This window comes from Lissotriton vulgaris, chromosome 7, assembly GCF_964263255.1.
Source record: "Lissotriton vulgaris chromosome 7, aLisVul1.2, whole genome shotgun sequence".
NCBI classification, from domain to species: Eukaryota; Metazoa; Chordata; class Amphibia; order Caudata; family Salamandridae; genus Lissotriton; species Lissotriton vulgaris.
Window position 1 is genome coordinate 1641646153 of NC_141695.1, and position 13166 is coordinate 1641659318.

Below are 13166 nucleotides of genomic sequence, written 5' to 3' on the forward strand. Positions count from 1 at the left end.
ACAGTGTTTTTGAGAACCACTTTTGCCTTGGAATCTCACACAAGGGACAGGAGAACTGAAAATGCAGTCTTGACAACTAGAGAGGAACTAGTTTTGTATAGAGACTTCCCCATAAAAGTGCAAATAAAGCTACGTAGACTCTACCCAACGGAAATTTGAATGTAAAGTGTTTTTGGCATTGGATGCTTATTTTTGTCTAAATAACGTTTAACCAATGGATACCTCTTGAACGTCAAGAAGTGCTTTAAGTTCATGCCGATCGCTTTCTTGATCCGACAGTCTGAAGGCTGTTCCAATAGGTGGATTTTACAGTCATGTCGTTCCCGGCCTAATCACTTCTGATGCCACCCACACATTCTAAAGATCTACTATCCCCAAAAGATCAGATATGCAGTGGTACCACCCTTTATCGTGTCCACCCATCTGGTGCAAAATATCACCCAGAGCTTCTCTGTAACATTTACATTTAGGTGAGTTCCACGTTTTAGCCCAGTACGTAAGCAGTCTTAGCTGAGCTTGGGCTGTGAGGTAAGACCCAGATCCCAAACCAGAGGGACATTCATGGTTCTCATAGACATTGTTGTGGATTGTTTTGGTTTTAGATCACTGAGATTCCACAAGCTGCTGAAAATGTATAAAAGTTGGCTTTTAGAAGATAGGATTAACAATGGAATGCTGTGTGCTAATGGAGAACATGTGTACATAGGGAGTGAAGGATAAAAAAATTCATAGTTATGAGAAGCAGAATGGTACCATATGAATTACCTTAAGGAGAAGTGGGTATTTGCAAATTCTCTGTATCGGAGTCAGCAGATATCCCTCCAAGGGAATGTCAGTCGTCTTTCTGCCTCCAAGGAGCATGCAACTCTAGAAAAAATAAGAAACTGGCTCAATGCTCATATTAAATGCAAAAATAATACAATTTAAGGTCATAAAGAGCATGCTGAGGAGATAATTATGACTTACTTTTCACAATAGTGTTTTTTATTTTTACTTGACACATCTCAATATTTATATTTTGATATGCTGTCCATAAAAAATATCTTATTTTTCATTAAACACACACACATCAAAACATAAAACATTTGTGTTACTATTTTTACAGAAAAAATAAAACAGCTATTTAGAAACAAAGAAAAGAAGGGCGAACAGTTTGTAATACATTTAGCAAAGTTCTACTCTGTACAACAGGGCATCAAGGGCCAATCCAACTGTGATTTCGGGTCCTACATAACAGATGAAAAGAATTGTCTTATTGTTGACTGATATTCAAAGTTAGACGTGGCTGGGATGCAAACTAATATATTTGAATGGCAGCTCAGGAGCCAATCAGAATAGTCTAAACCAAGAGGTCATTTGTCAAAATGCAGCCAACTAGAACTGTTGACACGCTGCTTTCTTCCCAAACCTACTGGTTAGCCTTCAACCGGTTGAGGTTCTGTGAGAATCGTGATGACGTTTTGGGCTTGTTCGAATATGGACGAGTTTGGTATCTGTGAACCGCAAATGACGAGTTTAGTGGATGTACGCGTTTTCGCTACTCTACTTTGCACCGTTCGTCCTATTCGTGGGTTTCTTCTTCTGAACCCACGGGTTCCATTTTAGATACGGCATCCATTTTGTTTCTTGCCCTCAAGTAGCCAGCGAACGGACACTGTCTGCTTCGTGACCCTGGGTTTCCCAAGCTCTTGCGGAAGACACATATCCCTTTGAGTGTGTCTTTATGACGAGGGGATGACACGACAAAGGCAGATGGCTCCGCTCGAGGCTCATTTTGCCGTGCCGGTCTATTGTTTCAGTTGTGCATGCATTAGGCTCGAATCCATTGATCTTGCAATTACGTTTCCGATATTGCCCCCTCACTCTTTTCAAACTGTTGTTTCTGTCTTCCCAGCACCTGTTTTTGTCCCTTCCTTCAGGACGTTTACAACTAGAATGGAATGCGCCTAATGGTGGGATAATGTGCTTTTACAATTGGGAACCAGCAATGCTACTGTAATTATGTTCCGGGTTTCTGAAACATGAAAGCGACCCTTTTGAAATTTACTGTGGGAACTGAGTTGTAACCTTTTGTTCGACATGTTGTGCAATGACGAAAATGTGTATAAAAGGAGCGATCCACATTTGCAATTCGAAGCAGTCTCTCAGAACCTACACTATGTGTACTTCTTGCGATTTCTGTATCCCTGCAGTAAATAAACTCTGATCTTTGTCGCCGAAGGAAGTGTCCCGTGTCTCTTTGATTTGTATGCCGGAACAGGTAACCCACGAAGGTTTCAGGTGTTGTTCCCTGGCACCGCTGGGCCTTAGAATAGCCCAGTCCTTCAGTTGGCGCCCAACGTTGGGCGACATAAGCGGTACCGGTCCAAAGCCCGACGATCGTGAGCAGGCCCGGACTGACAATTTCGGGCACCGGGAAATCCCCCGGTAGGCTGGATGGGGTGGGGGCCGGTTTTGTGACAGGGGGGCCGGTTCTGTTGCTGGGGGCCGATTTGGCCGTGTCGGACCGACCCTGCAAACAAACATAGCATTAACTTCCTTTCCTGCTCACTGCCGCCTGCCCAGAACATAATGATTCTCTGCATAAAATGCTGGTGCTGTGACGTGAGCAGTGATCTGACCCGCCAGCCGATTTCATTTCATTTAGGCCCGACTCGTTATAATTTAAACCCCACCTGACCATGTGATCATGATGACCTAGCTGCTCACTGATGTCACCCCCTCCGCGTCTGCGCACAGCGGTTTTAGCTTAGTTCAGCCTTAGGGTGGGGTCTGCTGCTTGGTAATGCTCATGCGCAATTAAAAGTAAATGGGCGCGTGACTCTGAGGCAAGGTCAAGGAGGAGGCAGGCATCGCTCGCTCTCAGAGGCCAGACAGACCACATAATTTAACCCCCCTGTCTGCCCCCCGCAGCCACAGGTGAGTCTATTTACGACTGGACCAGGGGAAGACCTCGGAATCGCACTCGGTCCGGTCCCGGACCTCTGATCCAAACGTGTGCCAGATACCAGGCAGGTTCTGAAATGAAACGGCCGTCTCCAAAAAGTGTATGAATCGCCTGCCCAGTCAGTGCCACAACACTGAGTGACGTACACTCGTCTAATGCAAGACATCCCCTGCCCGCCAAACCCCACTTCACACAATTACCTACTCGCAGATACCACAGCCCAAGGAGGGAGGGCTATGGGTGAAAATAAATCCAAAGGTCATTAACCCTGTCCTCTCCTCAAAATAGGCCCGTTCCAGTAAAGAGTGAGAGCGCTCTGTCGAGCGCTTGGATGAAGTGCTGATGACTATTTTCAGAGGCGCTACCGAAAAGGATCATTCTGTCCAAGCAAACAAAACAAGGGGCCCTTACCCTGGTCAGACCTTTAAACTCTTGCATGTGTAGAAAACAACAATTAACGAGCAATGCTCAAAAACAAGTCCAGGGCAATACACAGCTGAAGTATACCATTGCCCAATTTAGACAGAAAAACAATTCAAATAATTGCAGGGAAACTGACAGAGCATCAGTGGGAGCAAACCGCAATTCGTATTAGGTTTCATTTTCAAAGCGCTCTAATCTATTGAAACGATGTATGACTTTCCTCTGACAAGGAAGCCACTGCTCTCACACGACTCCCCCATGTACTCGCTCCTCTGACTGTACCCCGGAACCCAGGGTTAGTGGTAAATCCAGTGATGGTTGTTGATGACTGCGATTACTTATGTACTCTCAAAGACCCCTCCATCCGTCACCGAGGAGCCACACAGCCTTCCCTCATCACTGCCTACTCTATCCACCACCCCTGACCCCACCTCTGTCCAGTTCATCTTTGCCTCCGTGTCTGACTTCTTCTCGTGTCTCCAGCATCCTCCATCAATTTACATTGACCCTCTTCTAGTCTCTCGCGCACACGCCTCTCTTTGTCTTCATTCTCATTATGTTTTTGCTTTTCCTTCCTTTCTTTTCCTCCCTCTCCTTCCTTCCTACATCGCTTCTCCTCCGCTCCCACTTGTAAACTGTTGCCTATCTTTCCTCCCCCTGTCTGTCTCTACTTCTCTTCCTCCATTCTCTCTTTCCCTTTCACCACATCCCTTTCTGTGTTGCTTTTTTCACTCTTCATTTCCTTCTTCCCTGTACCTTCCACCTCTATCCTCCGCCTCTCTGGTTCTCTTCACCGTTATCGCCTTCTCCCTCCTTCGCCGCATCTCTTCTCCCTTCTACCATCAATGTAAACACTTTCTTTTCTCATAAGTGCATTTCCTTCGTCCCACCCCTTACGTCCATCTCCTCTCTAGTCTTATTTCTCTCACGCCCCTCTTTCACTCCACTCCCCCTTCCTTTCTTCATACCTCATTCCTTCTCTCACTTCCTTTCTCTGTCCCCTCTCCAGTCCTATCCCTCACTTTCCCTCTAACTCTCCCCTTCCCTTTTCCCTTCCCTGCCTAATCACACTCTCTCTCTCTCCACTGCCCTTTTTCTCTCTCTCTCCCCTCCCTCGCCTTTCCTCCTCATCCTCTCTGTCTGGCTGTGTGTGTGTGTGCTCATCTCCTCCGAACCTCCTTTCTCTGACTTCCTTTTCTTTGCCCTGCTTGTCTTTCCTCCCCGCCCATTGGCACCCTTCCTCACGGCCCCCTTCCCGTCTCCCTAGCGGCCTCCCACGGCCAGTGCCACTCATGCCTGTTGTGTCCCAACCCACACATACACGTGGACACAGACTTCTAATTACGAGCTCTTTATTAACACCTCTTACTCGGTCCCCGTCCCTACTCTAACTGCCCTTTCCTGTTCCTGACCCCACCTCTTCCCCTCAGCCCACAGCCCACCTAGCTCCTCCCACCCCCACTACTAGACCGTCAACACTATAACATCTCCCCCTTTCTTAACAACAGCAAAGTGAAATTAGTCCATTTCAACAATCAGTCTCTTGGGAGGCTGTACCTGGCGTCGTGGGCGAACCGGGGTGGACACAGCGTTCTCGACCACGGGTTCTGGTTCCATGCAGGGTGCAGGGTCAGGTGTGCCTGCTTCTGGGTGGTTAGAGTTCTCCGGCACGGAGGCAGCGGGCGTGCAGTCACGCTTCTCAGGAGGGCACTTCTTAAAGTGGGATGCGTTCCGGGTGACCCGCCTGTTCTCTGACTCCGCGGTCACCATTGTGCCTTTCTGCTGCACAACTGTAAGAGGTTCATTTTTGAAGCGACAGTCAGTTTTCTGGCGCTGTTCTTGTTTAACAAGGACTCTGTCGCCCTCCTTGAGGGAAGGGGATCGGGCCCTCCGTTTGAGATCAGCATGGTCCTTCATCTTCTCCTTGTGATATCGATCTGTTGCAGCCATGTCTTTGATCTGATGGTCTGAGAGGGGCTTCCTCAGTGCGCCTTCCCAGGTTGGGATCCGAGTTCTTGGTGTCCTCCCGAGCATGAGAGTGGCAGGGCAGACACCCGTCGTGGAGTGAGGAGTGGTCCGGTATGCACAGAGGACTTCATTCAGTGCTGCTTGCAGGTCCTTTTTCTCGGCAGTGGCCTGTTGGAAAGTTTTCTTGATGGTGGACATGAAACGTTCAACAGTCCCATTGGCTTGTGGCCAGAGCGGGGTGACCTTGCGGTGTTGGAAGTCCATCTGTTTCGCAAAGTCACTGAATTCGTGCCCGTTGAATGGGGGCCCATTGTCCGTTTTGATGATTCTGGGAACACCCCAGATTGCAAAGACTTCCTCAAGTACTTTGAGGGTACAGGTGGCATTGGTGGACGGGATGAATTGAGCCACTGGGAACCGGGAATATTCATCTACAATGGCGATCACATATTTCCCTGACTGCAGGGGCCCGTAGAAATCCATTGCAACTTCTTGCCATACGCCGTCAGGTAGCGGGGTCATTTGGAGCGGTGCCGGCGGCGTGCTGGGGCCAGTTAGCTGACAGGGATGACAGTCCTTCAGAGTGGCTTCGACTATTTGGTCTAGAGCAGGGAACCAGACACGCTCTCGGAGCGCCCTCTTGGTGGAGACGACCCCACGATGACCTTCATGAGCTAGATCAACTACGCCTTGTCTGAGGGTGGCCGGGATGACTATCCGGTGGTCTCTTAGAAGAAGGCCATCTTCCGTAATTGAAAGTTCGTCAGCGACGTGTCGGAATGCTTGGAGTTCACTTCTGACATCGGGGTTTTCCTCGTCATCTTGCGGATGATGCCTCCACCTGTTGGACAGTATTCGCTTCATCACGATCTGCAGAACGGTGTCTTTGTTGGTTGCTTCGCGGATGGTGTCCATTGGTATGGCTGGAGGGCGAGCATGGTTTGACACGAAGTGGACGTATTCCTCTGCTATGGATGAAGTTGGTACTGGAGAGTCTCGGGGGTGGCAAGACATGTAGTCAGCGGGGTTGTCACCCTTCCCTGGTTTGTGAATGATTGTGAAGGTGTATTCCTGCAGCCGGAGGCCCCATCGCTCAATCCTGGGAGGCATCTTGCTCTTCGGGTTACCGTATATCGTCACGAGTGCCTGATGGTCAGTAATGAGCGTGAAGTGCTTCCCATAGATGAAGATGTGGAAGTGCTCACACGCCCATACGACCGCCAGGCTCTCCTTCTCAGGCTGAGAGTATTTCCTTTCCGGGTCAGTGAGGCTGCGGCTGGCGTAGGCGATGATCCTCCGTTGGTCCGAGTCGTCATCATATTGGGCCAGGATCGCACCCAGACCTACGGGACTGGCGTCTACGGTGATCTCTGTTTTCCGTTTGGGGTTGAAGTAGGACAAACAGTCAGACGACTCAACCGCCCGTTTGATGTCTCTGAAGGCACGCTCGCAGTCTGAGGTCCACTCAAAGGGCTGGTTGGATTTCGTGAGGAGCCTCAGAGGATGACTTATCGTGGCGTAGTCGCGGATGTAGCGAGCACAGTAGCTCGCCATCCCAAGGAAGGAGCGTAGATCGTTCACGTCCTCAGGGCTTTTGGTATTGTTGAGCACAGCCACCTTGTCGGGATCTGGTTTCATGCCGCTGGATGAGAAAATGTGTCCAAAGAATTTTAGTGTCGATTGATGAAACTCGCACTTGTCCTTATTAAGAGTCAGGTTTGAGTCTAGCAGAGCCCGGCAGACGCGGTCAAGGGCGATGTCGTGTTCTCGGAGGTTTGCGCCATACACCAGAATGTCATCGCTGTAGTTGAGAGAATTCGGAATGTGGTGGATGATAAGTCGAATTGTCTCTTGGAAAATTTCAGCTGCTGAGGACACACCAAAACTGAGGCGTTTGTATCGGAAGAGGCCGAGGTGCGTGGCGAACGTGGTGATGGAGCGAGAGCTGTCATCTAGCTCGAGCTGGTGATAGCCCTTGTTGAGGTCTAGCTTGGAAAAGACCGTGGCTCCGTTGAGGGCTGCAATCATATCGCTCAGGTGTGGGCCGGGGTGCCTCTCCCTTTCGATTGCCGTGTTCGGCAGGCGCATGTCTACACAGAGACGGACCTTGTCGGGAGTCCCTTTTTCTGGCACAACGACTACCGGGGACACCCAGGGAGTGGGTCCTTCGGTGCGTTCGATGATGTCGGCATCCAGAATGTCTTGCAGCTCTTGAGCCACCGCGGATTGCAGGTGAAACGGCACTCGCCGTGGATGTTGAGCAATGGGCTTGATTCGCTCGTTGATGTGCAGGTGTACTTGTCGGCCTTTTAGTTTGCCTAGGCCCTTGAATAGAGCTGGGTACTTCACAGCGTAGTTGGAGCTGTCGTTTATGTTGAAAAGAATGTGAACGAGGCGTAAGCGCTCCGCAGTCGGAAGGCTTAGCAGGCAGTCGGCATCAGGTCCCTTGATGACGTGAATGACGGCGGGAATGGTGATATCGCCATGTGTGAGGGTGGTGTCGAACTTCCCCAGGCATGGGAGTGGTTTTCTCGCCATCCATGTGTATACTCGAACGGGTGCAAAGCGCAGGTGAGGCTTGGGAACCATGCGTTCGTGCTCAGCAACAGAGATGTAATTGAGAGAGGCACCGCTGTCCATGACGAATTTCGCTGCATGATTGCCCACCATGATATCGAGCCGGGGGTAAAGTTTGAGCTGATCGTTGTCAGCGATGTTGACATACTCGGTGGTGTAGAACGATCGCCTGGATGAGGAGGATCTGGACTCTCTTGAGGGGGATCGGCGATCCCATCTGGACCGTCTGGACTCACGACTGGAGTGAGACGACGCTGGGGAGTGAGCAGGTTCATCCTGAACGGCTCTGGCGTGGTGCCGCTTGGTTTCTGTCCTTGAAGACCTTGGCTGGCTGGTGCGTTGGTCAGCACCGCTACGTTGTTCTCGGTGATACTCGCTGCACATGACCTCAAAGTGATTGGATCGTCCGCATTTCCGGCAGCGTTGGCCCATGGCAGGGCACGAGTCAATGTGGGGGTAATCATACCCGCACCTGTAGCACCGTCTTGTGCGTTCGGGTCGTCGGTCTCTCCTCTCTGAGTCTCTTGGCCGGTAATCTGTTCGGCGTCTGGGTGAGAATTTGGATCGGCGTGATCTGTCACGTGGGTTGCCTCGGTAGGCCTGTCGGCCATGTCGTCGGTCGGAGACGCGGTTGGCATGTTCTCGGCTAGTGCTGGGTTTAACTTCGATCTCTGCTGCATTCTCTTCGGCTTGGTCATATATTCGTGAGTTCTCCTCGATTTCCGCTAACTCTTGTGGCTTCCTTAGTAGTCTTCGTCTCAGTGACTCTGAATGGCATCCCGAGATGATTTGAGACTTGATGGCCGCATCTGGGGAGAAGTTTGTGAAGTCGCAATACTGGGACTGACGCCTTAGTCGGTGTATGAAGGACGTTAGTGGCTCATCCTTGTCCTGGTGCTGTTGGTGAAACTTGTGTCTCTCATAATCAACGTTTCGTTTGTGCAGGAAACGGTTGTTCAATATGTCCTTTACCTTGACATAAGTGTCGCTGTCGGCGGTTGGGATCTCTCGCACTATCTTGCTGATCTCGCGCCCTCCTAGATTGCGAAGGGTTATTATTTTGTCCTCGTCTGTCTCGATTCTGGAACCCTTGACATAGTCCTCAAAATCCTCCAGCCATTCCTGCCACTTGAGGCCCATGCTGCTCCCTGTCGTGACTGTTAGGGGTTCTGGCGCTCGCAGATGCGTGCCCTTGATTTCCTTTTCGGCGGGAGCATCCTGTGCGCCTGGCGCGCGATTGTTGGACATCCTGAGGAGGAGGTTTCGATCCTGATGTTTGACTCTGGTTGCAGGTGCTGGCGTCCGCTCCCTTTACTTCTGGCGTTTTCTGTAGACTTTGTAGATGCCAATGCTTGTTTGTTGCTGCTTACTGCTGTGTCTGCCAATGCTTGTTTGTTGCTGCTTGCTGCTGTGCCCCACGAGCACTGTTCACTGACTGGTGGCTCTTGGCTGTATCCTTTTGGGGCTGCCAGGGCTTATTTGAAGAGTCTGCCTGACTCAAAGATGGCCGCCCTCAATTCTGATAGGGCTTGTCCTTAAAGCTGCCTGACCTTGCAATGGCCGCCCCCTTTGGCACGACACGAGGTTCCTCTCTCTCTCTGGGCACACACATTCGGCATTGGGGAACTCACAGTTGAGCTGGGCAGACCTCCACTCTCACAGCGCGTTCAGGTAAGGGTTGTCTGTCCGGCGCTGGCCTCGCGCACCGCCTGCTGCTTGGCTAGTCTTCGCTGTCTCTGGCCGATTTAGCGCTGGCTTCTGGGTGGAGCCGCGCGTGTCTGGAGCTCTCCTTTCGCCTCCTCTCGCCTTCGCAGTAATGTAGGCTCACCTGGGCAGCGTCGGAGTGGGTTTCCGGCCCCTAGTCAGTCTCGGCGCACTGTGTGCTCTTCAGCGCGTCTAGCGCGGTCGGCGTTTGGCGCTCTTCACTCGGCGCCCTTTTTGCCGCGTTTTCTGCGCTCCGATTCAGCGCTTTTCTCAGGACACATCAGCGCTCGCTCGCTGGGTTGCTGCGTTTCTTCTCGACCCTCTTCCACCTGCAAGGGGAGATCAGGCCACTCCTGGGGGGCTCGTCACCGGCGTCGCAGGGGCGACGTTGCAGCGGAGCTCACTCCACGCTGCAGGACGGGGCACTCGTGGGGTGGGGGTCTCTTCCGATCCCACCCTCGTCGCCAGCTGTCGTGTCCCAACCCACACATACACGTGGACACAGACTTCTAATTACGAGCTCTTTATTAACACCTCTTACTCGGTCCCCGTCCCTACTCTAACTGCCCTTTCCTGTTCCTGACCCCACCTCTTCCCCTCAGCCCACAGCCCACCTAGCTCCTCCCACCCCCACTACTAGACCGTCAACACTATAACAATGCCCTCTGCCTGGTCTCAGTGGCTGCGAGCTGCTGCAGTCTGTGCCCATGGCTGTCTGTCTTTCCCTCCCTGACCTCACCCAGTCAGGGCTGAGCCCGTCACTCACAGGCTTGGCTGAGAGGAGGGTGCACATTTGCACTGGACTCGTGTCTGCAGAGGGCCCGCACCCCGACACTCTGGGCTGGGGGAAGGGGTGATGGCTAAATTTGCGCTGTCGCCCTTCAAGCACGTGAACATTTGCACGTTCTGCCTGAATTCAGTCTTTAGCCAGCCAACATGGTCAGGTGTCCCCACAACCCAGCCAATGTGGTTTCACTTGCTTGCAATATTTAAAATGTTAAAAAATACTTGTGAGAAAATGTATTTGGTACTTTGGCTAATGGTGCTCGAAGAAATTATTGGACACGGGGGTAGGGAACAGAATTAAAAAGTTTGAAGACCATTGGTCAGATGATAAGTTGCTGAGCTTTGAAATCAACACCAAACGTATGACGCAGTTCAAATAATTCCTTCCCTCTCTGTGCCTACAATTGCAAATCAGTGCACCTGTGTAATGCGCGTATGTGTACAATCCAGTGTACTGTTCAGAACTCTACACATGTTCCAACCCTTCCCCCTCAGCCCGTGCACATGTTGCATCCTGACAGACGCCTTTAAGCACTGACTGCACAGCTTTTCATCTGAGCTGCTGAGCACAGGGGACATTGTGGTAAACACGGCTTAGTGAGTTATTGCATGTGCTGGTGAGCAGATCGCTATGTAGGGGGGCAGATTAAGACATTTCAGAGGGTTAATCTAGCTGCGTTGAAGCTCACTAGCCTCCAGGTTCCAATCCGGTAAAATAGCATAGAGGTTAGTGCACCTGCTGCAGAGTACCAGCAGGGAATAGACTTTAAGTCAGCATATATCAAAGATTTTAAGTGGACAGTCCTTAGCTGGCCCTCCGATTCTAAGGTCCCTAACTTTACAAGCAAAAATATTGGTCAGTTTCACAAGGATGACTGTAAAAATCCTCAGTCAGGGTGATCTAGGTCACCCATGCAGCCCCGCTTACATTTCACATTTTACTTATTGCATTCCTTATGAGTGTTTGCTTTCTCCATATGTGTTTCTGTAGTTTTTATACAGGGTATGACTCTTGTACAGTGCATAATGTGAACTGATCTGACTCTAGGCTTATGAGTGAGTTCAGGTTGTTGGTGGGTGTTTACGAAGAAACACAATTGACAGCTCTGCAGCTGAGGTTGAAGAAGAGTGAGTTTCTTTCAGTTCCTGTCAGTAGGTTATACAGGTATTCAGACTGAATGCACATCCCATCCTTGGCCTCTCCGCAGAGCGCACAGAGCGATGGTCTCATATGTTGCAATGATAACTGCTGGGAAGTGTGTGAAGGAAGTACACAGCTGTCAAAATATAGACCGTGCCAAAGGAATAGAAATGAAATGCTTCCAGGTGTGTGCGTTGAGTGTGGCAGGGAGGGTAGAGTGGAGAAGATAAAAACAGGTATGTGCAGAAGGCAAGAGTGAAAGGAATGGCGCAGAAGAGGAAAGAGATGACACTGTTTTGCTACTACGTGAAGAACAGAATGTTAGTTCCTGTGTTTTCAGCCATGCCCTTCCTTACATAGACCACGACTCTTGGAAGATAATTCTAATTCTACTTCTTTTACCACATCCCTTCTAGAGACCCCTTGCTGTTTTTATCCTACTTGAAGCACTCGGTATGTACATAGTACACTAAGTAAATGCGTCTGTTGTCCATATGCGTGCATAACCCGCAGTCAGCAGGCTCGATTCCTCATCTGACACGTTTTCACTCATGGTGCAGCCAGCTGCAGGTTCAAATCCCAAACCCACGAGCCGCAGTCTACCCTACAACAGTGGGTCATTGAGTGTACCCAGTCCCTTTCCAGTCTTTTCATTTCTCCCAGACTCATTATTCTCATGCTCCTCGTGGTCAACAACTTCATCCTTCTTCACACAACTACAGTATATCTAATGTCATTTGCTTGTGCCTTTTAAAGGAAAATAAAGAAGAGAAAAAAATCAATAGCGAAAAAAGAAAGGGATACAAAGGGGAGAAGGAAGTGAAAGAGAAGCTAGGATGGGAAAGAGAGTCGAAGGCAGAGGAGACAAGAGGAAGAAGTGAGAGAAGGAATGGGATAAAGTAATGGGATGAAAGGAAGGAGGAACAAGGGTAAGGGAAGGAGAAATGAGAGAGAGTTAACCAGGATAGAAATTAAGCAAATAATCTTAGGTGATCATGGAGAGATGGTAGGGAAGAGTGAAAGGGAAAAGAAAGGAACACAATGGAATGAGAGGGGAGATTATATTTAGAACATGGGTTATAAAAAAGGAGAGAGCATGAGGATAAGAACTGAAAGGATAAGAGAGCAGAGGAAAAAGAGAGGAAAACCAAATGGCAAAAAAGGTTTAAGAATAGATAATTTGATATCTGAGTAAAAAGCGTATGAGGCTGGATTAGGAAAAAGAGTAGCAAGGGAAAGAAAGGTAACTGAGAAAAAGGCCTTCTTTCTGGGAAAGAACACGTTAAAAAAAAAAAGCATAATAAACAGCTTGATGAAGATTATTGAATCTGACTGAAAGTACTTGAACAGGAGTTAATGTGAAGAAGCCAAAGACATATCATAGGAAATTTGTTTAATAGCCAAAGTAGTGCAGTCAGAACATACTATTATATCTGAGCTAAACTTGCAGTTGCATTTTAGGGAGATAGTGGTCTTGTTCTACCTGGTGCTCCTCAGTGATACACTAGATGCCACCCCCAGTGTATTTATTAAAATGCAAACAGAAAATAAGATACGATTCAGTACTTGTATCTATTTTTGGTGCTCTCGTAAAAAATGTCTATGGGTACATATGAATGG

The 13166-nt window shown here is 49.5% G+C and overlaps 1 protein-coding gene across 1 annotated transcript in view; it reads right to left on the bottom strand.

Moving 5' to 3' along the window:
- The window catches only part of PREX1 (phosphatidylinositol-3,4,5-trisphosphate dependent Rac exchange factor 1), an 863840-nt gene that overhangs the window by 439510 nt on the left and 411164 nt on the right, over positions 1–13166 (bottom strand). Inside the window, exon 6 of the mRNA XM_086932617.1 lies at positions 766–867. Within this exon, the coding sequence (XP_086788743.1) occupies positions 766–867 (102 nt within the window). The remainder of the gene's footprint in view (positions 1–765; positions 868–13166) is intronic.